General features: G+C 40.8%; 2 protein-coding genes across 6 annotated transcripts in view; one reads left to right on the top strand and one right to left on the bottom strand.

Moving 5' to 3' along the window:
- Positions 1–2,484, bottom strand: part of prph2lb (peripherin 2-like b) — an 8,618-nt gene extending 6,134 nt beyond the window's left edge. For 2 of the 5 annotated variants that reach the window (XM_061842876.1, XM_061842880.1), the window contains exon 1: positions 1,585–1,713. The gene's annotated coding sequence lies outside the window, so the exon portion shown is untranslated. The other 3 variants (XM_061842877.1, XM_061842878.1, XM_061842879.1) reach the window with 3 other exon arrangements.
- Positions 1,616–27,903, top strand: eif2ak4 (eukaryotic translation initiation factor 2 alpha kinase 4). Its single transcript, XM_061842874.1, has 39 exons — positions 1,616–2,018; positions 2,115–2,230; positions 4,500–4,602; positions 4,677–4,850; positions 5,816–5,896; positions 5,981–6,126; positions 6,200–6,300; positions 7,117–7,274; positions 7,496–8,034; positions 8,401–8,516; positions 8,726–8,880; positions 9,742–10,178; positions 10,254–10,323; positions 10,398–10,487; positions 10,571–10,693; positions 10,801–10,905; positions 11,491–11,554; positions 11,640–11,719; positions 11,875–11,976; positions 12,054–12,104; positions 12,667–12,903; positions 13,127–13,202; positions 13,504–13,625; positions 13,844–13,893; positions 15,099–15,267; positions 16,252–16,368; positions 16,465–16,530; positions 16,627–16,797; positions 18,148–18,282; positions 18,629–18,736; positions 19,312–19,440; positions 23,428–23,514; positions 23,967–24,079; positions 24,156–24,214; positions 24,591–24,694; positions 25,037–25,105; positions 25,868–25,912; positions 26,540–26,655; positions 27,552–27,903. The coding sequence occupies exons 1-39, from the start codon at positions 1,890–1,892 to the stop codon at positions 27,607–27,609; spliced, it is 4,971 nt and encodes a 1,656-aa protein (XP_061698858.1). The 5' UTR covers positions 1,616–1,889; the 3' UTR covers positions 27,610–27,903.

Raw genomic sequence — 27,903 nt, 5'->3', positions numbered from 1 at the left:
TCTAGGACATTGTGATTCCCTTGGAATGTTGTAGCAGTGATCATTTCAAAATTTAAACTCTTACAGAGATTTATATAAGGGTTGTACATTTATTTTTATCTGTAATTTTTGCGAGAAATCATCTTCATGAAATCATGAACAATAACATATAATTAAAAGCAATGTAATTCAATTCGACTCCCACCCCCAAATGAACTTTGCTCACCTCCCAAAGGAAGCGGGGGACATAGAGTCCAAGTGGATGATGCTCCGCGCCTCCATTGCCGAGGTGGCTGACCGGAGCTGTGGCCGTAAGGTGGTCGGTGCCTGTCGTGGCGGCAACCCGTGAACACGTTGGTGGACAAACGATGCTGTCAAGCTGAAGAAGGAGTCCTATCGGGCATTTTTGGCATGTGGGACTCCCGAGGCAGCTGATGGGTACCGGCTGGCTAAGCGGAATGCAGCTTCGGTGGTCACTGAGGCAAAAACCCAGGCGTGGGAGGTGATCGGTGAGGCCATGGAGAACGACTTCAAGATGGCTGTGAGAAAATTCTGGTCCACCGACCGGCGTCTCAGGAGGGGGAAGCAGTGCACCGTCAACACTGTGTATAGTGGGGATGGGGCACTGCTGACCTCAACTCGGGATGTTGTGAGTCGGTGGGGAGAATACTTTAGAGACCTCCTCAATTCCACCAACATGCCTTCCCATGAAGAAGTTGAGTCTGGGTGCTCTGAGACAGGCTCTTCTATCTCCGGGGTTGAGGTCACCGAGGTTGTTAAAAAGCTCCTTGGTGGCAGGACCCCAGGGGCGGATGAGAATTGCCTGGAGTTTCTAAAGGCTCTGGATGTTGTGGGGCTGTCCTGGTTGACACGCCTCTGCAACATAGCGTGGACATCGAGGACAATGCCTCTGGATTGCCAGACTGGGGTGGTGGTCCCCCTTTTTAAGAAGGATGACCTGAGGGTGTGTTCCAACTATAGGGGGATCACACTCCTCAGCCTCCCTGGTAAGGGAGGTAATAAGAGTCCGTCAGGAAGTCAAATCTCGTATTCAGGAGGAGCAATTTGATTCTCGTCCTGGCCGGAGAACAGTGGACCAGCTCTACACTCTCGGCAGGATCCTCAGGGGTGCACGGTAGTTTGCCCAACTAGTCTAAATGTGTTTTGTGGACTTGGAGAAGGCGTTCGACCGTATCCCGCGGGGAGTCCTGTGGGGGGTTCTTCGGGAGTATGGGGTACCGAACCCCCTGATAATCACTCTGTATGTCCGCTGTCAGAATTTGGTCCGCATTGCCCGCAAAAAGTTGGACTCGCTTCCGGTGAGAGTTTAACTCAGCCAAGGCTGCCCTTTGTCACCGATTTTGTTCATAACATGGTCCTCAGTTGGAAACGACCCGAAAGCATTAGAAAATGAATGAATGAATGAATTATTCAATTAATTCATTAATTAATTATTCAATTAATTCATTAATAATTCGAGCTAATTTGTTATTTCAGAGGTGTATATTACAGGATGTAGCTTTTAGTTAAAAAAAATAGGATGGGGAAAACCGATTATGTTTAGGGGCATAAGCTGTGTGGCTAATGTGTATAAAGTCTACTTACGGTCTCGTTTCCCTCTCATTGCTGCTCTCTAGAGGTCATAATTGAGAACGGGGTGTGATGACGTCACCATCTGCGACGGGTCGTACGACTGACACGCGACAAAATACAGTTATCGAGCGGCTAAGAAACTATGTTCTAGTTTGATATTTTGGTTTCAAAAAAAGGAAGAAGACGTGTAAAGCTTAAAGTTCAGCGAGTGAAGGGGCGGGTCGGAGTTTTCCTGAAGACTCGCCTTGCGCCATCTCGGCTGAGAGTGAGAGTCACAGGGCAGAGGAGGGCTGCCATGTAGACACGACGGAACGAGAATGAGCGGTCAAGTCTTTCCCACAGAGACGACAGATGACCACACGGTCCAACAGGAAAATGAGTTGGAGGCTCTCGCGTCCATTTTCGAGAAAGACTTCCAGGATCTGCGACAAAATGATCCGTGGAAGGTAACTGCGACGTCCCACCATTACCAATGGAGTACACGCCCTACAGAGAAATATTGAAGTGTACATGCTCTCCTGTGGCAACCTCTTGCTCCTTAGGTCAAAAGACCTCCTGAAGTGCACCTCTGTTTACGCCCTAAAGGCCTGAACCACAGTCAAGAATGTTACGTGACTGTGGACCTTCAGGTCAAATGCTCACCCAACTACCCAGACGTGTGAGTCCCTCGAAGCCTATTTATCTACCCCATAAACGAATGTAAAGATGTAAATCAAAGTATGTTACAGTTGTCGTCGCCTGCACCCCTTTCATCAATACCTCTTCTCCAGCCAATTCCATGTGGCATTAGTTTTGGACTACATGGTTTAAAACAGTATAATGGCCCAGCACAAATACTACTGAGGGGACTAAATTTAAATCTAGGGTCGTACACGTTATTAGCAAAAGAAGTCTCACCTGCTTGACTTAGATATGCATTTTAAGTGCCTTCTCATTCTTAACCATTGGGTTTAATAAGACATCTCCAACCCCCCCCCCCCCCCCCCCCCCCCCCCCCCCCAACTGCAATTAACACCGAAAACTCTTCTGGAAAGGCTTTCCACTAGGTTCAGGGCATTTATGGGAATTTATGCTCATGATTTCAGAAGTGCAGCATTCTGAGGTTACACACTGATGATGGAAGAGATGGCTTGTCTCTCCTGTCATTCCTATGAAAGTGTTCTATAGGTTTGAGGTCAGGATTGTGCAGGCCATTCAAATTCATCCACATTGGACTCTCTCTCTTTATGTTTCTGTCTTAAAGAACCTTAATTTGTACACTGATGAACAGGAAGGAGCTCTCTCCAAACTACTTTCACAAAGTTGGAAATGTCCAAAATATTAGCCGTTGAGCTCCAGTGAAAGGAACCTTTGGAGATTTTGGACAGTCAAACAGTTTGCGGATTACCTTTGCCGTTCCAAAATGTCTTATCACCAGTGCACAAAGCAAGGTCAATAAAGACATGAATCAGAAAATTTGTGATGGATGATCATTATTGGCTGATGAGTTCTGTCCTCATGCCAAAACAACACATTTGCTTTGATTTCGAGTGGACAGTGAGCAAAGCCGTCTCATTCAACATTGGTGTGTAATCACACAAAATGCGCTTCTGAAATTATGGTGTTAAACATACTCCTAAACCAAATCTGTTGCTGGAAGAATGGGCGAGAATTCCCATAAGAGCACTCCTAACCCTTGTTAAAACCCTTCTCACAAGAGTTCAAGCTGTTACAGCTACAAAGAGTAGACCAACAACATATTACACCATATGGATTTAGAATGGGATATTACTAAAAATCCCATGTGAATCAAAGCTCTGGCATTATAGTGTGTGTACTAATAACACAGGGGAGGGATTTTACATTTATATGGTTTCACAGTTATGACAGCCCACTTTGAAAGGTCTGGAACCATGACAACCCTGCAGTGTAGAAGAAAGAAGCTCCTCACTTTGTGAGGGATAACGTTAATGGATGCAAGCATTGATATAGGGTAGGAAGCGAAGATCTGCAATCACGTTAGCTAATCATTCATCCTAATGCTGACAACTACAGTACTTTCTAAGATACTGAGAATCCTAATGAAATTAAGGTTTTGTTTGTCTTGAGGAAAGTTGCCCCCAAATGGTTTGGTGATTGAACAAATACGATCTAAAAATGTAATGGAAGACTATGTCCTAAAAGTAAGAAACTCAGATGTATTAAAGTTGTTGGGCTGGGCAGTTATCGAAAAAAACAATAATCATTTTGATTGTTGAAATCAATCAGTTACGATTATTCATTGATTTCAAAACGTATTTACCTACGAAACCTCAAGTTTACATAACTAAAAAAAGAACAACCACAAAATAAATTTGAAAGATAAAATAATATATTAAACAGTATAAATAAGAAAACAATAAATAAAAATAAATACAGCCCTAGCTAAAATCATTGGCATGTGAGGTAGTTGTATTGTTGATTTTATTTCTATCTGTTCCAAAAAATATCCTCTCAATATTCTGGCATTTAGCAAATATAAATCCATCCAATTTCCATACTGCTCATCCTCATGAGGGTCGTGGGGATGCCAGAACCTATCCCAGCTGACTCTGGGTGAGTGGCAGGGTACGCCCTGAACTGGTTGACAGCCAATCGCAGTGCACACACACATACAAACAACGGTTGTCAATCACATTCATACCTATTTGCTGAGCCCTTGGTTAAAGTGGTTTTAATGGCTGACATTTGACCCCCGGAGAGGATTCATTTCAGCGAATTGCATCTGTTACCGGTAATTCTCTTATTACGCTCTTATTTTCCAGTCAGTATTTCTAATAGCCAGACTTGAAAGGCTGAAGAATTTAGACCGGATAGTGTTTTAGTTTTGAGGGTGCACTGTATAAAGAGAACGTGTTTTGTAAATTGTCCTTCAGTGATTATTTGCCATTCTCCACGGTGCACCACAGGCCTCCAGAGCTGGAACTGACCAATGTCAAAGGTCTGTCCAATGATAACCTGCAGACCCTTCAAAATGAAATCACCAAACTGGCAGCAGTACGATGTGGAGAGGTGAGAGTGAACACACACACGTGAATGTCCATGCTCTTGTCTGACGAGTGTACTCTTGGACCCTCGACACTTAGGTGATGATTTATGAGCTGGCAGACCATATCCAGGGATTCTTGAGTGAACACAACAAACCACCTCCGTGCTCCTTCCACGAAGAGATGATGATGAATCTTCGCAGACAGCAGGAGGCACGAGACCTGGAGGAGAAGCAGAGGAGAGACCAACGGCGCAAGCAAGAGGAGGAAATGGTTAGCGAGATCAGCCATGTGTTTTTTTTTTATACTGCTTGTTCCTGCTCACTTTTGGCAAGAGGTGGTGAGCACCCTTGACTGGTCGGCACCAAAATGCAAAGCACATGGAGACAAAACAGCCATTTGCATTCAAACCAATGGAAAATACAAAGGCTTATGCTAATCTAAGATGCATGTTTTTGTAATGTGGGACTGTTCGGATGATAGCATGGAGACACCACGGAATGCCACACAGGAAATGTGTAGCTGAGATTCAAATCCAGAGCCTCTCAACTGTATGGCAGACATGCTAACCACTAGGCTCATGTGCCACCGCCCTCGTGAGTGATGAAAAAGAGGACAATTTCCTCTTTTTGCAAAGATAACAATGGTGTCCGAATGTATTAATGAATTAGAATGGAAAATAGTAAGGATTCATGTTATATTACATTGAATCCATCCATCCATCCATCCATCCATCCATCCATCCATCCATCCATCCATCCATCCATTTTCTTTGCCGCTTATCCTCACGAGGGTCGCAGGGAGTGCTGGAGCCTATCCCAGCTGTCAACGGGCAGGAGGCGGGGTACACCCTGAACTGGTTGCCAGCCAATCGCAGGGCACATGGAGACAAACAGCCGCAGTCACAATCACACCTAGGGGCAATTTAGAGTGTCCAATTAATGTTGCATGTTTTTGGGATGTGGAAGGAAACCGGAGTACCCGGAGGAAGCCCATGCAGGCACGGGGAGAACATGCAAACTCCACACAGGCGGGTCTGGGATTGAGGCCGGAACCTTAGAACTGTGCGGCCAATGCTTTACCAGCTGATCCACCGTGCCGCATTGATTCAATTTTCAATACTTTTTGGGGAAAACTAATCTGTTTGAAGTTGATATTTACAGTTGCTGACACGCCTTACGTTTGCAATATTTGCATGAATTGTTGGAACGATCAATGACGAATGTTCCTCCTCGTAGGAAAAAGAAATAATGGCTGAAATCCAGCGACGAGAGGAGGAAAAACGAGAGGAAAAGAGGAGAAAGGAGATTGCCAAACAGGTCCCAGAGCTTCAAAAATTAAAATTTCCAACACAAAAATTTGCTCATTATTTTGACACACATTTTCTGGGCGAATCTTAACAGGAGCGACTTGAAAGTATGGAGCAACTAATCCCTGCTGGCGTTTTGGGAAAGAGCCCACCCAGTTCAGGTGGAATTCCTCCGGACAGCATAGACTCCAAGAAAGCAGTCCCAAACCGTCGCCGGAATACCTCAAGTACACGTCACAGGTATGTAAACATTCAAATTCAAGGTTATTTTCTTGAAGGAGCATGGCAGTTATTCTCTTAATTTACCTGCTAGGTGTGAGACAATCACTGAAGACAACTCGCATGTGCAGGAGCGTCTTCACTTCATCAGCAGTACATTTGGAGAACTCGATGTCCTTAGAGGGAGACATTTAGGTAAGAACAGCAGCCGTGACATTACCAGTGTTAATTTGAAGTCAATATCTACTTCTCATGAAAGCCTTTTGACAAAAATGTAATTTAAGCCATGATCTTCTCATCTAAATTATTGTAGTCTCATTGTAGTTGACAAAATACCATACAGGCACTTCACGGAATGTTGGTTGTTTTAATTTTATATTCTTTGGAATGTACCGTCAATTAAAAACAGATGGTTGAGTTTTCAAAAGATAATTTTAATAGCAGTCTACTATCACTTCATACAGACAATTTAAACATACGGTAGATGACAGTCTTTCATGTATTCATTTTTTAATAAACTGAAAATTGTCCCTTTAAACTAGTGTTAATATTCACTTTACATAATGTTAAGTGGTTTGTTCACATTTTCAAATACAGTATCATGAAAAACGGTTGGAAAATCACTTGACTATCAGATTTTTACATGTTTAATGACTGGGTGATAGTTTAAGTTAATTAACATGCTAAGTTGTTTGTGGATTTCTTTCTTTGGATTTCCTTACCTTATTTCTAATTGCTTGTCATGTCAATTCCTCCTGGCTTTTCAAACAAAATGATTCCTGAATGGCTCTTGTCTTCAGTATAGTTTGTCTTATTTGTATTAAGCATTAATACATTTCGGAATTGGCCTAGTCCCTACATATGCAGTTTACTTTTTCTTTAATATAGTTTTGTCAGATAAAAAAAAGTCATTGACTATGATTTAAAAAAAAAAAATTGTCAACAAAATTAACACTCAAGGTTATTCTCCCAAATATGGACAGTCATTAATTGTGCGTGGTAATATTACAGGACAAAGTGAGAGTCTTGGCCGGAACGTTTATAATGGGTTTGAGGTGAATTCGGGTGACTTTGCAGTCATTTATGAGTGGTCACTGCGCTGGAACAAGAAAATAGGAAAGTTCTTCACCAGCCAGGAGAAAGGAAAAATTGAGAACTGCAAGAAGCAGGTGAGTATAGAGAGACATTTTCATTGTAATAGTGCTGCCATATACCAAGTTCACATGCTGTTTGGCATTTGTCAGTATGTTCTCCAAGTCCGTCACAGTTCCTTGTCAGCACTCTGCTGGTTTTAACAGTTAAACATTTTTAGTTTTGGGAATCTCAGTAGTGGTTAAATAATGTATTTGATACCTTACAAAAGTACTAGATGTTTTTGAACCCTCTGAAGATCCATGCTGCAGAAAATGAATTCAACTCCCTCCTGCGACTTGAGCACCCAAACCTGGTGCGCTACAAGGCACTGAACTCCACTGAGAAGGAAGACTGCCTCGTGGTGGACCTGCTGGTTGAGCATGTGGCTGCCTTCACGTTGAACCAAAGCATCGTCAATCACACCCCCATTCCTCTGGAGAAACTCTGCCATTATACTGCCCAGCTACTTGCTGCACTCAACTACCTGCACTCAAACTCTGTGGTCCACAAGCATTTGGGTGCATCCAGTGTGCTGTTGGACTCTGAAGGGAACGTTCGATTGACCGATTACAGCTTATCCAAGAGATTCTCTGATATCTGTAAAGAAGATATTTTTGAGCAGGCGCATGTGCGTTTCTCTGAGACCACTGCAATGCCCACCAAGACTGGCAAAAAGGGGGATGTGTGGAACCTGGGGCTGATGCTGCTGGCTCTTAGTCAAGGCAAGGTGCTGAAAGAGTATCCCGTGACAGTGCCCTCCCACCTCCCTGCTGACTTCAAAGACTTCCTCCATAGGTACGTATGGATTTATAGCAAGAAATATATACTCGCCATGCATTCATTTTTGGCACACATGTTAATTCTAATACAATCAAGCCTCATACAAAAATCAACATTTAGAAATAATGATTGGAGAGATCTTAATTTAGCTGTTGTATTGTGCTTGTAGTTTCCACAATTTGTAATATTGATGAGAAACACCCCTTCTTTACTGGAGCATTCTTAGGAGAATTATTGGAGAAAGTCATTTTTTGAGTATAAAGTGTAGGTGTTTGAGTTTGTGTTCAAAATAGGGGTCATTCAGTCAATGCCACTAGAATCTAGATTGTTGCAGCTCAATGCTCAAAGCTCAAATTTATGATGCACAACATGGCTTCATAGGTGCGTCTGCCTGAATGATGTTGATCGATGGACAACCCAGCAACTCTTGGACCACAACTTCATTAAACCTCCATCACCTAAAAACCAGCCTCAGTTCCAGGATAGCAGCCCAGAAGGTGACTAGAGTATATGAATCTGATAAGATATAATTAGCAGCGACATTAGGTACACTTGGACAAAAAATAAATCTGCTTTTGCAAAGATAGCAATACCAAGATTTCATGTCAGTGGAATTCTATCTTTGATTGTTTAATAAAGAATTTCTTGTAGCAGTTGTGTGATGTTGGGACTGTGAAACAAATCTCCATTTTATTCTTTTTTTCAGTGCTTGCTGTGGACTTTGCATCGTCAGTAATCCCACGTAGCCATATTCTTAATGCGCCATTCAGTTCAGGAGTGCAGAGACAATTTTCTCGCTACTTGAATGAGTTTGAGGAACTTCAACTTTTGGGGAAAGGGGCCTTTGGTGCTGTGATTAAGGTCTCGTCTTTCACTGTAATTTCTCATATATAATGTGCATTTTTGTCCTGGCATAAAAATCTTCAAAGGTCAGTAAAACTGACTTTTAGTATTGCGGCTGTAGGGCACCCTCGTGTTTAGTTTTGACACTAGCTTTTCGGAAGTATTTTCCACCTCCCACGATGCCATGGGCAAATCAACTGGCTTTGACAGTATACTGAAACCTTGAGAGGTCAGGTGCCCTGTTAATACATTCACTTCTGGTGCAAGATAATAAAATAAATGTTAGTACACCAGAAATGTTACAGAGGGGGAATAAACACACAAGCTTTAACATTCACATTGTCATAACTATGGTAATATGGGACTAACTGACATACAACATCATTTTAAGTATGCAACGTGACTAGGCATGCGGAGCAATCCATGGCAATTTGCTGTGCTGTAGTAGTGACATCACAATGGTCACTTAAATCGTGGAAAGATAACTCCAGAAAGGTGCATCAATAAGACTAAATAACAATGTAGCACAACATTAATACTTGTAGTTCATTTCTCAAGATCAAGTAAATCTGTGTTAATAATAATACTGCTCATACTGATCAGCGTTATTATAAATAAGATTTACATACCAATTATGATCAGATTAGAACAACAAATTAGGATGAAGTCTCCTAACATTTATTCCATATGAATATGTCAATGAAAAGCAATTCATAGCTGTGCCTTATAAATAGGATGAAAGGTTTTTCAGATTTTTAGAGTCAATTTTGGGGATGCGCATTATACTCAAGTTCATTATAAACAAGATACTATGGTAACACATGAAATGATGTCACTAGCATGTATATGTATTACTCATCCACTTCCTCTCATGTTTAGGTTCAGAACAATCTTGATGGTTGTTACTATGCTGTGAAGCGCATCCAAGTCAACCCAGCCAGCAAGCAATTCAGACGCATCAAAGGGGAAGTGACGCTGTTGTCGCGTCTCAACCATGAGAACATTGTGCGGTACTACAATGCGTGGATCGAGAGGAGTGAAGTGTCATCCACGGGGCTGCTGAGCAACACCGATAGCTCAGAGCCTCAGAGCACTGCTGACAAGTCGCCTCCAATTCAGAAACCTCTGCCCCGGCTCAATGAGCTGGGCCTTGCTGACAATGTGGAGGACATTGCACCACCTCCAGGCTTGTCTAGCTCAGTGGAATGGTCCACCTCTATTGAAAGGTCTTCCAGTGCTAAATGCGGTCGACACGAGTCAAGTGATGAAGACGATGACGACGATGAGGAGGATGATGTGTTCGGCGCCTCTTTTTTGTGAGTTAAATTTTAAGTTTGATGATAAAAATTCATCACAAATCCTTGAAGTTGATTTTCATTTCTGCTGTCCAGGCCATCAGATGACTCCATCTGCGATGTCATCTTTGACAATGGCGACGACAGCGCAGATGATATGTTGCAGGTTTGAATGTTTCTTGGCATCACTTTCACTTGTGTGTTGTTCTCAAGTCAATATAACAAATGCATGGTCTGCAGGCTGAGCCAAGCAAAAGGCCATTGTGTGAAACATCGGAAAGTACAGCGACTGATCGATCTATTGTCATAGTGCATTACTTGTACATACAAGTAAGCGTCTACCCAATGTACCACAAGCACCACTAGATGTCGCTCCACAACTTGTAAACGGTGTCATTTTTCCGGCTGTGCAGATGGAATACTGTGAAAAAAGCACTTTACGTGACACAATCGACCAAGGTCTGCATCAGGACCAAAATCGTCTCTGGAGGCTCTTCAGGGAAATCCTAGATGGTCTTTCTTATATCCACGAACAGGTTTTAATGCATGCTTTTTCTTTCTCAACAACAGATCTATTTTAACAATGTTTTCAGGCTTCAGTTTCTGTTGATCACACGATCACATTGATTGTCTTCTTTCTAAGGGGATGATTCACAGGGACCTGAAGCCTGTCAACATCTTCCTTGACTCCCAAGATCATGTTAAAATTGGGGATTTTGGCCTTGCCACGGACCATCCGGCCACTGTGGTAGTTTTTTTTCTGTAAAACAAATTACTTATCATTCTTAACTGTTTTTTTTGGAGCTACACTCACCACTAACTACATTAGTTATACCTATAGATGTTCACATGTTCAGTTTTTTATTTATAGTTATCAGTTGTAAATGACAAATTCAGCTACTTGTTTATTCTGCACTCAAAACATACCACCATTCTGGCAGATGACACATTAATGCTGTGTGTAAATGGTGACTGTGAGGCACTGAGTTTTTGTGCCTTGATCAAGGGCACTTCAACAACAGTCAGGCACCAGACTACTATTTCTCCAACATCTAGTTGTAATTTGGTTTGCCCGCAATATTATTTTAGCAGTTACCTGCCGGTTCTAATGCCTGTGTCCTTATAGATGGTGGAAAAATGGATTAAAAAAAAATTAAGATTTTTAGTTTTCTAACTTGGCACTCTACTAGTATCCAAATAACATCACCAAAACAGCTTTTCAGTACTGTACAATGCAGTTTCAAATCCCACCGTTGCACTGCATCTCATCAGTTTGTGCAGGTTAACCAAATTTAATGGCAAACATAGCATTACAAATAATTCTCTCTTTCAGGCTGCTGGTAAATTTGAAGTGGAAGAGAGTGGTTCTGCAGCAATGCAAAAACTCGACCCCTCAGGTGCTTAGACTAAAAATATCTGTTTTTCTTTTTCACTATTTTATGTACCCTCACATATTTTATTATCCACCATTATCAACCGCAGGAAACCTGACTGGCATGGTTGGTACAGCCCTCTATGTTAGTCCAGAAGTTCAAGGAAATACCAAAGCAATGTACAATCAAGTAAGGTTTTATATATATTTTTTGGGTTTATTTTCAATGGCTAACCAGTTAGTTTTTGGATACATAAAATTTCAGGAAAACATAGCTAGCCCTGTCCTTTTTTGTATGTAATCAGTAGTTTGCTACAAAATGTACATATCTTTTTCATTTCTCAGAAAGTTGATTTGTTCAGCCTTGGTATCATCCTTTTCGAAATGTCTTACCGGCCGATGGTCACTGGGGCTGAGCGGATTTCTGTCCTGAGCCAACTTCGTGCAGTATGTACACGACTGAGATTTTATCATTGGAAGAGGTTTGGGCCATGTTACTTACCTGATGTACTTTCTTCCTGCAGGAGGCTATTCGCTTTCCTGATGACTACAATAAATATGAACAGGGAACGCAGGTGAAGAATGTTTTGACACTGCATTAGAACTGAATATTGCTGGCATCAGGCTGAAACTTTGCATTACTAAAACCATCACTTTTCAGGAAACCCCCCAAAAAACAGCATGTTTGGCGAGCCAATAGTATTGCCTCATGAAAGAGAATAAGCCGTTTTAAACCGTTAAGATTGGTTAATAATTTGTTAAAACAGCACATAAACAAGGGAATTAATCAGTTGTATAGATTTCTGAAAAAAATGTGAAATTGACCAAATTTGGCCATCCAAGCTTTCAGCATAATGCCAGCGATATTTCCTCTCTATGACCCCTCTCTCCCAGTGTTAACACAGATTGATGTATTCCACGTGTATTACCTTAATTAGGGGTTATTTTGTTTTTCTTATAATTTCATACTTTGAACTCTTTTGCACTTTCTATATGATATGCAATTGTGCATATTTATTGTATGTTTAATTTGGTTGTATGGTCTGTGTTTTGGCTGCAGCATGGGATCATGGCACAGAAAAAAATTCACACTGTGTGGGCCAATAAGTTAATGTTGGATCTTGTCTGTCATGTCAGAGGAAGGTGATAGAGTGGCTTCTGAAGCATGATCCCGCCCTGCGGCCCACTGCCCAGGAGCTGCTCAAGAGTGAACTGCTGCCTCCGCCCCAGATGGAGGAGTCGGAGCTGCATGAAGTGTTACAGCACACAATGGCCAATATCAACTGCAAAGCTTACCGCAGCATGGTGGGGCAGTTGTTTTCTCAGACAAATTCGCCAGTTATGGATTTCACCTACGATATAGACCTTCACAAGGTATGATGTAGACTTACTAAGTTATTTTATTTATGGTACAAAAATAAGTTGTAACGAAAGATTTTTCAAAGTTAAACATTTGCCCCTCTCTGCCTGAAGATGTCACTGTGTCTTGATGATTTACAGCACCAAAGCCACTCATCATGTGGCCTGCAAAGACATGTTAAGGCCTGTTCCAGGTCTTCTGATCCTAAACAGGGGCTGTTTGTTTTGTCCCCCCCAGGGCAGCTTCAGCCTCAGAAGCGCCAAATTGCAGCAGTATGTGTATGAGACGATCACCAGGATTTTCAAGAAGCACAGTGAGTGTGGAACGCTTGCTTTCAGCCTTTGTGCATGTGGGAAGCTGACGTTTCTCTGCAAACCTCTGTGATTCAGACATCTGCTCCACTGATTGCTGCATGAACAATAAATGCACTGTTTTGAAGAGAAGGAGGCGACGCAGGTGCCTGTGTTGTACTGTATTTGCGCACACTGCTGATTATCTCCAGCTGTACTTTTCATTTATGCTATTTTTATGTCATCTCAAATGCAGCACTTCTTTCAAAGGGTCATGATATCTTTATGCATACGCTTGTAAGCATGTGTGATGTTTGTCATCAGGTGCAGTGCCCCTGCAGACACCGCTGCTCTTGCCCAAAACCAGGAAGCTCTGTGAAGGCAGTGAGCCGGCCTGTTTCATGGATCACAGTGGCATGCTGGTGACGCTGCCCTACAACCTTCGTGTGAGTGCATTACACTTTGCACAACACATATGGTCCTGGATGTGCATGTGCATACTAGAAATGGAACTTGACCAAGTATTTTCCACCATGCTGGGTCACAGAGGCAACTAGAAAACTACCTATAGGAAACCCTGTGGACTAAATTGTAGTATGATTACTGCAGCAACATCATTCAGAATGTGAATGCATCCAACAACTCAGATGTCATTTTATTCTAGATGGCGTTTGCAAGATATGTCGCCCGAAACAACGTAACACATCTAAAGAGGTAAAGTTTTTAACCGAGGGAGTTTTGTTGTTAGTCATTCTCAGGAATTTGATTAAGTAAACATTTGTTTCAAGATGTGACACCAACCGCCAATACATTCCTGGCATACAACTTTGAGGTTGCGAACGATGTGCATTAAATAAGTTTGCACAACGATGTGAAAATATTTGTTGTAATGCACAGCAGGAAGACATTTGTTTCTATACTTACTGGTTTTTATTTAATTTATGGCCTAGAAGTATATACAAAATTCTAAACAAAAATAATGAGATCCAAAAAGTCACAGTTTTACTCTGTCAAGTTCCCTCCATTTATTTACACAATTGAAGTTTATTTACATATCCACAAATGAGTCTCAAAGGGCCTCACAGGTGTACAGTTGAGAAAGATTGATGACATCCCTTGATTTTAACACCCCAACCGGGAAGGAAAACCTTGAGAATGGACCGCATATGGAGGGATCCCTTTCAGGATGACCAGGCTACAATTGATGCAGATTGGGCAGGATTCACTACATACTATAGTAGTGTCCCATGTTAAGACAGCACAAGACTGCATTTACAGAGATGAAGTGCTGCAGGTAGCTACCTCCAGGAAAGTGTTTGTGCCTTAGGACTTGGCCCAGTTGATCATTGCAAAATCCGTACAGCAAAAGCCTCAGATTCAGTAATCCCCACCTCCCCCTCTCTGAGCATTAGACAAGGGAGAGGTCAAAGGAGAGACTGCAGTAAAGCAGCACTTCTTGTAAGTAGAAATTTAAACATTTCTGACCATGGCGGTTCTAATATTCGCAGGAAGGTAATTCCAGAGTACTGGAACCTGAATGGAAAATGCTCTAGAGCCTTCCTACCCGTTTCTGGCATTCACAAAAGGACCAGCCATTATCACTAAATGAGTGGGATAGGAGGGTGCCTAGCCATGTAGTCACTCAATTTTACCAACACATACATATATTTACTGTAATCACAAATGTAGTGCTGCGTAATATAGGTTAGACAAAGTCATGTTTCGACATACAAATTATTATGTCATGTCATTACTGTAGGAATAGAATGCCAACATTAACCTACGGCCATCATTAAAAATGATAAAGATAGGTCAAGGATAATCTATAATTGTGCATTTATTTGGTTAGATTTACAATCATTCCGTAATTGTGCCGATGAAAAACAAAGCACGTATTAATGTGTTTTTCCTTTCCCAAGATACAGCATTGATCGGGTCTTTCGGCCAAGGAAGCTGGATCGCGCTCACCCAAGGGAGCTTCTCGAGTGTGCCTTTGACATCGTCACATCCGTGACCAACAGCCTGCTCCCAGATGCCGAGACCATTTACACCATCTCTGAAATAGTCCAGGAATTCCCTGCACTTCAGGTTTCCCCCCTTATACAGTATTTGAAATAACTCAAGTGTCAGTATGTGCTGCCCTGCCTTGCTTCACATCTAGACAGAACACTGTGTTGACTGGTTGGCTGTGTCCTTGTCCTTTCCAATGGATGCCATCATCTCAAACTGCGTTGTTTGTTGTCTTTCCCCCCCCTAAATGTCCCACTCGCATGCCTAACATACCAATCTGTGAGGAAGTCTGACAGATTTACACCATGTTTATTGTATACACCCTCAATCAGTTTGGCGCAGCCTACTGCACTTCCTGCCCTGTCTCCCTCCCTCCCTGCGAAATCCATTTCCTTTCCACACTTCCCAGTGCTGCCAGTTCTGACCAGCACCTCTCTTGAACCCATTCAACCCAGGTTCATGCCTTGCAGTGGTCCACCTGGCCAGCCAACTCATTGTGAAATGTTTTAAATAATCTATGAGTTGAAATGATATAAAAGGAGAACTGGTCAGGACAGGATTATCATAATTCCGTTTGTGCTTGTGCATTTCGGTATTGTAGTTAGGGCCTATAAAGGGTTCAGGTATAAGACATCACAGGATTTGTAGACGAACTCTGCCAGTCGCAGTTCCTACGACTTTCCAAGGATTACCATTTTCTTTTCTGTTAGAACAGAATTTGGGCAGTGGGTAACACTGTAAATTTTCTTTTATTCACGCATGTCACTTAACTGTGATCACTTATCTGGGTTTATATTAGCTTAAATAAGTCTACTGTCTTTGTCATTATCATAGTGCACATTACATTCTATATAGATAGTGTACTGTGTGTGTGTGTGTATATTTTTTTATTTTTTTTAAATTCAGCCCACCCTCCCCCCATGTATGACACTTTTTGACCAGACAGCATCTGTTGTTGACTGGAGAGTTGAATTTCCTCTCTGCTAAGGAGCAACGCCTTTTTGCTGTAGGTGGATTTGGATTGTCTTTTTGGAAAAGCAAATATTTTTCCCCCTTCTTCAGGAGAGGAATTACAACATTTACCTGAACCATACTAGTTTGCTGAAGGCCATCCTGCTTCATAGTGGAATCCCAGAAGACAAACTAAACCAGGCCTCCAACATATTATGTGATGCCATGGTCAGTAAATGTCTCACATGCATCACAGATGTTGTTCATATGGTGTGTCTGTTCTTGTGTTTATTAATCTAGTGTCGTGTTTTGGATTTTCCCTAGAGTGAAAAGCTGACCAAACGTGAAGTAGAAGCAAAGTTCTGCAATTTTGCACTGTCGACAAAGAGTGTAAGTGTCCACTAGGTGTTTGAATCATCTGGGTAAATAATCCCACAGCATCTTGCTCATGCATAACGCCTCTTTTTTGCTTCCTCTCTTGTCCAGTTGCAGGTGTTGTACAAATACATAGAACAAAAAGGAACTCTGAAAGAAGTAGCAGCATTGCTAACTTCCCTCACTAAGCAGAAGACGGCTGTCATGCAGCTGGCCAAGCAAGGCCTCAAGGACCTGGAGGAAGTCACGGCGTTGCTTCAGAGACTGGGAATAAAACTACCAGTAAGGATGTGTCTTCCAAATGGGTCAACTATGTACAGTTGGTATCAAAAGTCTGCACACCTCTGTTCAAATGCCAGGTTTTTGTGATATAAAAAATTAGATGAATAAAGGAAAAACATGTTTTGCATTTATGTGATCGATAACCTGTTTAACCCAATTAAAAATAAACATTTTCAATAGAGGAAGAAAAAATTGAGACATGGTTGCACAACTGCACACAGACTTAACTGCGGATTTGTATATAACTAATCCCTTTCAAACATAATAATGGGAGTCAACATACACCTGCTATTCTTTAATGCACCTGTATTAATCCCAAATAAAGTTTAGTTATATTTATAGGTTTTTCCTGAATTTTTTTTGCTTCCTAGTTAAAGTCTGAATGTTTTGTGCAAGCACTAAGTTGAAAGAATCTTTTTTTTTTTCCCCACTTCGTTCTGGTCTTAGTTGACAAAGGTGGGAAAACGTTAAACATGATGCATGTGGGTCTCATTTTGTTATGCAGTGAAACTTGGATTAAACAGACCCCCATATAACAGATATCAGATAAAACAGACTGTCGGGACTGAACAGTGTCCAAAAATATTTTCCTTTTGCCGTTCACAAAGACTGTTTGTTCCAGAATTGGCAGCTGTTGTTTACTGGCGCTGTGGTGCAATCCAGACAGAGAATGGGACTGACATATTACCAGGTGACATATCACCCGCGTCTAGGTGTCAGCCATGTTGAATGTGGGGTATTGATATGCTTCTAATGTACATAGCGCACAGAGAGCATGGCATGCCTGCGCCAATAACACTGATGATTACAAAACAAGTCTTTGGAGTGTGGAATTTGTTTTTTGGTCCAGTAACAGTTTTTTAAAATGTTTATTTTTCTCCAAGCTGTTCGCTTCTGGCAACAGATTTGGAACTAAGCAGCACACTAATTCATGAAACCGAAACACCTATGATGAGTACTGTACATCAACAATCTCACCATGATTAACCATATCGGCATAATAAATTTAGATAAAATGTGAAACTTTCAATGATTTTAATTTTGTTTATATTGATATGGAATATTATTGTACTGTCCTGGGAAATTTAGGCCACGAAAAAACATACAACATGCAAAACAAGAATTTTGTGCTGTACAGTAATATGCCCCAAAAAATTTACTCCAGTTTAACGGACAATTGACTACATCAGATGAGGCCGCCCCCCCCCCACAAATACATATTAGCCCGTTCTATCGTGGTGCCAATGTATCACAAACATCTGGCATTTGAACAGGTATATGTAGACTTTTTTTTTTTTTGCACACACTATGTTCTTCACCCGATTTAATAGAGCTTTGGTCTCTCTTCAGGTGGTAGTAAATTTAGGTTTAGTGTACAAGGTGCAGCAGCACTCTGGGATCATCTTCCAGTTTGTGGCCTTCATCAGGAAGCGCAAACGGACAGTACCAGACATACTGGCCGCTGGAGGACGCTATGACCATCTGGTAGTGTGGAATCATGCACAATTCACATTTCCACAATAAAAATGTTCCTTAAATGAGTGATTCCCAACTAGTATGCTGTTCTATTTGATGTCAGAATGTGTATAATTGACTTGTGTATCAACTTTTCAAATGGTTGGTTCAGTAAAGGTTGGGAATCACTGCCTTAAATAATAACATCATTCATGGATACTTATTACTAGAAATACCATACATTCTAGTACTAGTTTAAACTTTTGAACTTGAAAAAAACAACAACATGGATTTCCATATGAATATTTATCTGATCTTCATTCATTTGATTAGTGATGCAGGGTATCTTGATAAAGAATTCTGTTTGCATTGTTAGATCCTGGAATTTCGTGGACCCGCAACCACAGTCCCAGTGCCCTCTGCAGTAGGTGCCAGTGTGGCGTTGGACAAAGTCTGTGCCGTGGTGGCTAGCATGGAGGAGCCAGTGAGACACACACACACACACGCACCAAAATCTTACTTCTAATTACAGTATATTGGAGTGGCAAACCAAAATTAGGATTCAATGCTTCCTTGTTGTAGCGTTTAAGCGACATGCTTAGGAGCAAGTTAATAAGTATGATCACTGGGATTCTGTTGTTAGTAACTATTTGAGAATAGTGTTGGGTTTAGAATGTGATTATTTTCACAGAAGAAGAGAAGAGGAAATTATACTTTAATTAATATCTTATTCAGCAAGATTAACACTTCTCAAAATAATGTGGATCTAATACAAATTACATGTACAATATAACAGCATAGTAGTATTATGCAGTGCCGTGGAAACCCGTCTCTGTAAAGGGATCTTTTTTTATTAACATTGTCGAGCTTGGGTTCAATATGACTTGTTTCAGAAGGGCTTGTATTTCTAATCCCACAACTGTTGTTGAATCTCATGACAGAGGTGCCCTCCATTTCAGTCTTGTACTAATGGTGTGTGTGTGCTTGCCATGTTATCAGACATAACTGAGCTTCAATGTTGTTTTTATAACACTGTCATTTTCTTTGCCCTTCTCACAGCCATCAGTAAGCTCTTGTGATGTCCTCGTGGTCCCAGTGGGACAGTCGACTATGTCCAGAGCCATCAGTGTTGTCCAGAAGCTGTGGAGCAATGGTGTGTCTGCAGATATTGCCTATGATGTCTCGCAGGTTTGTGTCAATCCATAAATGAAAGGTATATATCCAAACTGTTTTGTCCTATTAATTGTACTATTCAAAGATATTTCTGATGACAGCACATAGTGTATGTGCTTGTTCTTGCAAATATCTAATTGGTAAATCTTGTGGCAGCAAGTCAATCCTTTTATGCACATAATCCATTGACATGTAACTTAAGAGGCTATCATAAGTGTTGAACTGAAGCCTAACCTTGTGATAAGCTTCAAAGTCAGCACTTTAGTTGAGCAATTTTAAACATAATTATAAGGTCACACTGCTATTTGTAAGGAATTCTCCCCCTTTTTCTTACTGATAGGAATGAGCAGGAACAATGTCATACAACTGTCACCACTTAATAGTCATTTTGTCAAAGAGAAGTAGTCGCAGAAAATATATAAACTATTTCCAGTATAAGCCCATAAGCAGTCATAGGAATTTATACTTGCCCAATATGAATTTTACAGACTCAAGAGAAACACCAGTCACGATAAATAAATTCACAAATTAACATCTCTGCCCATTGCAAGACATTTTTTTAACATACTGTAGCTCCTATTTTGTCACTCAGAACGCTTCAGTCACTCACATTTGAAAAATGTATGGGGATGGTCAGTCATGCTCGCAGATATAAAGTTACGGGTGTGGTCCACCAGTCATGCCCGCAGATGAAGTTGCGTGTGTGATTAGGGATGGAATCTCAAAACCTTAAAATAACTTACTGGATTAATACAGCATAACTGTAAATTAAAAATAAAATAAACAAATACATAACTAAAATAGAAAACAAAAATTCCAAACTCAGAAATGATAATTTCCGATTTCAACTGATATTAGTAGAACATGATATAAAATGGTATCAATAAAAAATTTTCTTGATCTGACAAAACTTTATCTGAAGAAAAGTTAAATGCACTGGCCTGTCAAGGAATAAACACAAACGGTCTATACCTGCAGTATTTCGAAAATGCTGGAAGTTTAGTTCAACATCATCGGCGTTAGTGGCAACGAGCTAGTGATACATTGGAACAAACATTCCTGTCAGCAATCATGATGCATTGTTATATTGTAGAGTAATTTACGGCGGTTTCTATTGTCAATCCATTGATGAAAGCTAGCAGTAGATGATCTATATCTTCCTAAAGCATGTAGAGGAGAAAATTTTTCAACTTCAAGATAACTCGTACCACGGGGAAAATGACCGTTCGCATTTAGCTATACATGGACAGACTAGTCTAACATTAGTCAATCAAGTCAAAGTCAATCACAATCTCATAATTATTATAGTTAAATACTGAAACATTACCTGTGTTATATCCCAGAAATGTTTTCAGTGTAAGAAGCCCTGAACATGCGCTTTTGGCATAACTTCCGAACATGCTCACTACGCTTAACTTGCATTTCCGGTTTCCGGGTGACTGCTGATTGTTTAGGAGCAGGCTGGTTTAGTTAACACCGTTTATGAAATAAACACGTAAATTAATGTCAAGACCACACAAAATAAGCAACGTTTCTCAATATCTATTTTTTTCTACTCGTAACAAATTTTATGCATGATTTTTCGTGCTTCACTGTGCAGATTTGCGATCGTGATCGCGCTCGTCAAATCACAGTGACTGATGCTTATAAGTTTTCCTTGAAAGAAAATGTAACTGTCTGTCATGGTTTTGCAAGTCAATAAGTCATAAATATGATAGCCATGAGTAGGGGTGTCCCGAGCAACTTTTTGAAATTGGTCCGATGACGGCAAAAAAATGAGGATTGCATCGGATCTAAAACCTCTTATTCAAGCAGTCTATTCCATGCTTCGCTCCAGCACTTCTGTTTAGCAGTTTCTGGATGGCATGCAGAGCCCACGTGATCACAGCAGGATGCTAAGGTGCAAATATAGTCGCAAGGAGTAAGAGGAATGTTGCTTGCTGAAAGTTGTTTGACATTCCAGTATACGTTCACTGTGACACTAAACGTACAGTAAGTAATTACCATACACCTACTGAATTTTCAAATACATTCACAGACTTTGTTTCTTCATTCTCAAAAATTGCAAGCTCAAAGCTAACATCCATCCATCCAATCATTCTTTGTGGGTGTGCAAAAAAAGTCAAGAGGCAAAGTACACCTTGAACTGGTCGCTAGCTAATCACAGGCCACGTTTAAAAAAAAAAAAAAAACAAGGTTCACTCACATTCGCATCTACGGGCAATTTACTGTCTTTAGTCAAACTACCCGGGATGTTTTGGGATATGGGATGCTTGTTAAGCAGTGGTTATCGCAATTAAAGTTTTTTTAATTGGTATTAGTGATGTTATTAGGGTTTTCAATTTTTTATTTTATTAGTTTGTTGTACATTCTCATTTTTAGTTAATGTATACAAACCATTGGTTACTCATATATGGGTCAGTTTTTCTCATTCCAAATGTGTATCATTCACTGAGTAATATCACTTGATTAAGCCTTTTTTAACATTCCATACTACAAAATAAGCAAAGGTGATGATTATTTCTGATATCGTATCGGACCAATATCAGACAAAACTCAAGCCTGCAATATCGGTATTGGAATGTAAGTGGAAAAAGACCTTGAAAAATAAACAATAAATAAAAAAAGAAATACCATATTTTTAAAGTGCGAAATAACAAAATTCAATTTATTTATAGTTTACCATCACTATATGTTGGTTTGGTTTCTCCATATGTGTGGCAACATACTTTTGAACTTCTAGATACAACTAGAGTTTAATGTGACAAATTTGTGGTGATGAGGAATCATGTAGTGAGGTTTGATGGGATTGGTTGACTTTTTGTGCATTTGTGGAGTTTTACAGTGAACATAAACTGGAGTGTCAATAAATTCACTCTTACTCCTTGCTGCTATGTTATCACCTGAACCTCTGCATGCCATCCATGTGCTACTGGATAAAAGTGCTGGACCAGAACATGGAATGGACTGCTTATATAAGAGTGAAAGGGTGCTAAGAGAGTTTTTAGATCCAATCAGATCAGATACTTATTTTTTTGCTGGCCTTGGACCGATTTCCAATCTTAAAGATCGTATTGGAACGCCCCTACTTTTTAGGGGATAATCATTGATATTAAATATTGTAGATGATGAGCTGGGCTTTAAATTTTAGGGGCATTCAAACTAAACTGTGACAATTGTGTGGTTGCTACGTGATATTTTTCCCAGATTTAGAGGAAAAAGGGTGTGATTGGAGAAGACAAAGTTGTGATGCCTCTTTCACTTTCCTCTGGTATATGTGAGCCTGCCTACATTCATGTACTGTAAACCCTGGCACAGCAGAGTCCCCACATTTTTCTTTTTTATTTTCTTTTAATATTCTTCTAACAGGAGTGTTTCCTTTTCTTGTCCTTTATACGCACATGGGACGTAAGTGCCAACCTCTTTGCCTCAAAGCCCCCTAAAGCAAATTAGTGAAGAGTTGGTTTCTGGCTGGGAACAAGCAGCCCTGTGCTCTCTAATTGTTGCCGGTGTTTGTGTGGTTTTAGCTGATTACATGTGCGGCCCAGCACCCGAATAAGTGGTGAGACGTTGAGAACAGCTTATTCAGATTAGGCTTTGGTTAGCCTCCTTCACATGCCAAGGACTTGCATTGACACTTGTTCTATACTTCCACTATGCTCAAGCCAGGTTTGGCTTCAAATAGCAGAGGAGAGCATTTTTACATTATCTGTAACCTTTGGCTAAACCAGACATGATCAGGGGACGTTGTACGTGGAAGAGGTGGAGGTTTACAGCCAAGTGTTGATCACATTATACACACAGTTGCAGAATACTGCAGAGTTTGTTCTGAACTGAAAGATGAGCAACATGATGAGAATTAGGTAAAATATTTATCTTGAATGGCATGATTCTCTCAATATACTGTAGACACACTGCTATGAATAGGTTGATGACACGCTGAGTTGCATGCTTGCCTCATTCTAAAGCAAACTAAAAACAAGTAATTGTTCTATGTTTCAGTCTCAGGAGACCTTGATGGACCATTGCCGGGTGGCTGGCATCACGTGCATGGCCATGCTTTCTGACAAAGAGGGTCACTACGTGAAGGTAACAGTATTATGGCTAACAGGAATCTCTTTATTACGCTGATTAAAGTATTAAGACATATACACCACACAATAATATAAATATGGAATGTTTGTTCTTCCTTGAAGACTGCAAGATCCATCAAATTTATTTCTACATTCTGTACATCTACAAAGTCTACCGTATTTTCTCATTCAGGAGAACATGATTTGATGGGACTTACTTTATACACTGGAGCAAGGCCACAATCCTTACCCCTAGTTCCAACAAAAGTTAAAGCATGGATTTGTCCAAAATGGGGGAAAAAGTTAGGATTCCGGGCCACCAATGTGGTCTTACACAACTGATGGTTGAGTCATTACAATTAAGTGTCTCTGAATCATTTTCTCCTTAAAGCATCTGTTCATTAGTTTGTCAACACTTGGCTTTTCTTCCACTGGAGCTCATCTTTAAGTCATATAATCAATCCTCAGGTCAAATCTTTTGAGAAGGACAGACAGTCTGAGAAAAGGGTTCCAGAGTTGGAAGTGGTCGACCACATCATTCAGAAATTTCGGGCCAAATTCATAGAGGAAAGATGCATCAGGTAAAGTGATTTCTCATCTTGCTTAAAGTTTTGCTTTCGTTTCTGGGAAGCTTGACACAAGTTGTGCTCCTTGCAGGGAAATATCTGAAAGCATGTGCCAGAACCCCAAAGGCTCGTCCCAGCTGAACACCACAGGTACTGTGCACACCCCTTCACCAACACCCCCATTGTTTATGCTCAACTATGATGAAGCGTTAGCTGTATGTTGCACTCTACACATTGAACAGTTATAGTTTTGTTTGCCTGCAGAGTCACCTTCATGTTCCCTAAAGTAAAAGTTGAACATTATGAAACAGGGATTAACGTGTCAGCCTGAGTGATGAAAGATTAGCTGAGGCTAAAGTGTTGCATTAGTCACCCACCTATGCACATCCAACAAGGTGTTCTAATAATACTGTATAATCACACAAGTGCGGTTTTCACTGTTGCCTCATTGGCTCATGTTACATATTCCTTTTCCAACTCTGCATTGGAAAAAATGAACTACCTTCCCATTTTTTTTCTCCTGTAGGATCTTCCGAGCAGCATGGGAGCAATTGCAACATTAACTTGAATGTGAATGTCATCAGTTTGGAGAAAGTGTCTGCCAGTACAAGACGGCGCTTTGAGACTCAGGTACCTGAACCCAAGGGCCCAATGCCACATTTCTATGGAATCAGTTCACTTCAGCCCTCAAGAGTGGTTTGGAAAGTAAACACTATGAGCTGATTTGACTTTTCATTGTAGGCTTACTTGATGATTCGGAAATGAGGTACAGAACCTGTAGCAGGTTCAATAGTGGTGCTTCTTAAAAGACAGCACAGTGGTTTCCTGATTAATTAACTGCAAGGATTTTAATTGTTTTTTCTTATGTTGAATGTTTGTGCAGTTTAATTCTGACCATGGAGACAACTGTTTTTCTTCCACCCGCCTCTTTAATTATTTCTGACTTTGTTTTCCTTGCTCTGCCTCTCTCAGATTCACACCAGATTACAGACTCTTGCAAGCAGTTTGCAAAATAGGAGTAGTGACATTGAAGTTCTGGCAGTAAGTTATTTTGTTTGTTTACCCATGCATCCACTTCCCCTTCTTATACTTTCCCTCTTTATCTTTCCAATTCAAGTGTGACATCAGAGCGTTGGAAAAGGCTTTTGATATCCAAAGTATGAAACATCAGGAGGAGCCGACCTCATAGAGTTGTTTACCTCATGCCAAACTCCACAGCTGGGGCAAAGATGACTGAATCCAAACATGTCGCCATACAATGCAATGAACACATACTTCGATATACTGCATTTGTTTTGAGTTTTTTTTTTTTTTGGCGGTTACTTTCTAGATTTATTGCCACAATATTCACATCATAAATCATCTTATTTACCTTGTCACTACACGGTCCCAAAAATGTTTATTGCAGCGTTACTCTGGGTTGTATCAACATCTCATTCATAAATAAGACATTTTGAAACATCCCACACCTAATCACCTTCATTCCTCTAAACGGTTGCACAGGCCTCCGAGCCTTTGTTGTTGCATGTCAGCAGCCTGTTTGTCTATCAGTCCGACTGGAACACGGCAGCACTCATTTTCCAATGATAGGCCCAGGAGACAATTAGCCACTTCCTGGGAAAGGGACACAGGCTGTTTTTCAAGCCAGGGAAAGTGGAATTTTGAGTAATCTTGTTCTGTGAGAATTACGCAACCTGTTGAGTGAGATTGTACAGAAGGCGTTCTTCTTAGTGAAATCGTCAAGGCATTATTTTGAAACACAATGGCTTTGAAATGTACTGAGCCTGTTTTTCTTTCCTGTAGGTTGACCTTCAGAAGGAAACACTGATCAACTTCCTTTCTCTAGAGGTTTGTTCCCTTTCTGTCAAAAACATTTTAATAAATGAATAAAAGGGTACGTCCGGGTTTTGTAGGAGGAATGCAGTGGGTCGGGGGCTGCCTGGAAAGAGTGGGCATTATGGCGTAAGAACCCAGACAGGAAGAGGGGATCCCGTCTCCTTCCTTTAGCATGAGGGAACACCGTTAAGGGAGACCTGCTCCAGTCGTTTAAACCATGAACCAAGCTCCCATACAGTCAGGCATATATGCTTAGGGACTCTTAATATTCACATTCTAAAGCCCTGACCCAAAACCTCCTTGCAATAACTATATTTCCCAAAGAACAGGAAATGAAAGACTTTTAATTACATTACATTGTAACCAGAAACATGGGGCAAATGGTGGACGGGAAACGTTCTATGTAAGCGGCACCTCATAAATGAATAGGGCGCCTTTGCAACAAGCGCCAAGTAGCTTATAGTACAAAAACACTGCGTAGAAAAAGCAAAAAGTTGACAATAGAATGTCGTCATTGTTTTCTTTTGATTAGGAAGTTTGTCAACAGCCAAGCAAACGCCTACAAGTTAACGGCCTCCAGTCAATGATAGTAAAGTGCACACATTTGCCCTTAACTTGGTTCGTGTGTCGCTTCCCCAGTTTGAGAACGAGGAGCAGTACAACAGCAGCGTGAAAACTCTTCTGTCACGTCTCCCGAAGCAGCGCTACTTGAAGTCCATCTGTGACGAGATCCACACTTTCAAGATGACCAAAAGGTACCATTCAGAGCGCAGCAATGCAATTAAGTGTGTCTGGCACATGCGTGGCCATGCTATATGACCAAAAATTATGCTGGACTGTGTAATGGCCAATTTTTGAGTGAAAATGAATATGACGAAATTGTATGTCCATATCTCTGCAAATGTTCTAGTTACATATTTGTAGTTGGCTACAGTTAATCAGAATTTCTTTTCTCCTGTATAGCAGTTTTGAAGACATTAATAGATCTGTATTAATGTGCGTGTACATGTATATAGGTACTGTATGTGTCTAGTCTGTGTGTGTACACTGCAACTGGTAACACTGACTTTTGACCCAGCTTTGTCTTTAAAATCATGTCTGATTTCTTAACGCCACAGTTGATTGATAGACAGGTGCACGCAGCGAGGAAGGCCTACGGTGTGCATTCCTGTTCAATAGTTTCAATACCCAGCGATGTTAAATCTGTGTTTGAGCATCACGTGTTGTGACACCCGTGAACACCCTTAGAGATCATGAGGGATTGTGGGAGATTTTCTCTTTCAAACCTGAAATAGTACTGAAAAAAGAAGGGGAAAAAAAAATCACAGCATTGCTAAAACAATTGGTTTGGATTTCCTGTCTGTATGTTTGATTTGCAGTTTAGTGAGGCTAACCTGATAAAAGAGCCTCACAAAGCGAGATTTTTGGAGGCTAAATATTTGTACAGTGGTACCTCTATTTGTGAAATTAATCAATTCCGGAAGTTGCTTCGTAACATGTATTTGTGTGCCCGGTTGTCTTCTCCTATCATGACATTATTACAAATTCTTTTAAGTGATTGCAGCTCATGAAATGGAATTCTTTGAACTGTTCCATGTGATGCATCTCCTGCTCCATAAATTCTAACCTGACACATGTCATCCTGCTCCAGAGTGGCTGTGGTGGTCCTGTACAGTTTGAAGGATGACTACTACAAGACACTCCTGTGAAAACCATTGTGTTTCCTGACCTGGGCCACTTCCTGTTTCCGGCTCAAGAAATGTTCAACTTTGTACTTGAAGAATGTGCACTTGGACGTCGACAAGCATTTGACCTCAAAGACACTCTTCACTACCTTCATCATACCTCACCTTTGTTGATGAGACTTTAGGAGGTTGGTGGACTTTAATATTGCCTTAATACTTCAGTAGGGTTTTTTGTGTTTTAAAACTGAAAACAGAATTCTTTTTGTAATGAGGAGCAGGACTGTAAGTAGGAATAAATTCATTCCTTACATGTTGCAA

Source organism: Syngnathoides biaculeatus, chromosome 15, assembly GCF_019802595.1.
Source record: "Syngnathoides biaculeatus isolate LvHL_M chromosome 15, ASM1980259v1, whole genome shotgun sequence".
NCBI classification, from domain to species: Eukaryota; Metazoa; Chordata; class Actinopteri; order Syngnathiformes; family Syngnathidae; genus Syngnathoides; species Syngnathoides biaculeatus.
This window is presented reverse-complemented; position numbering and strand designations above follow the sequence as displayed.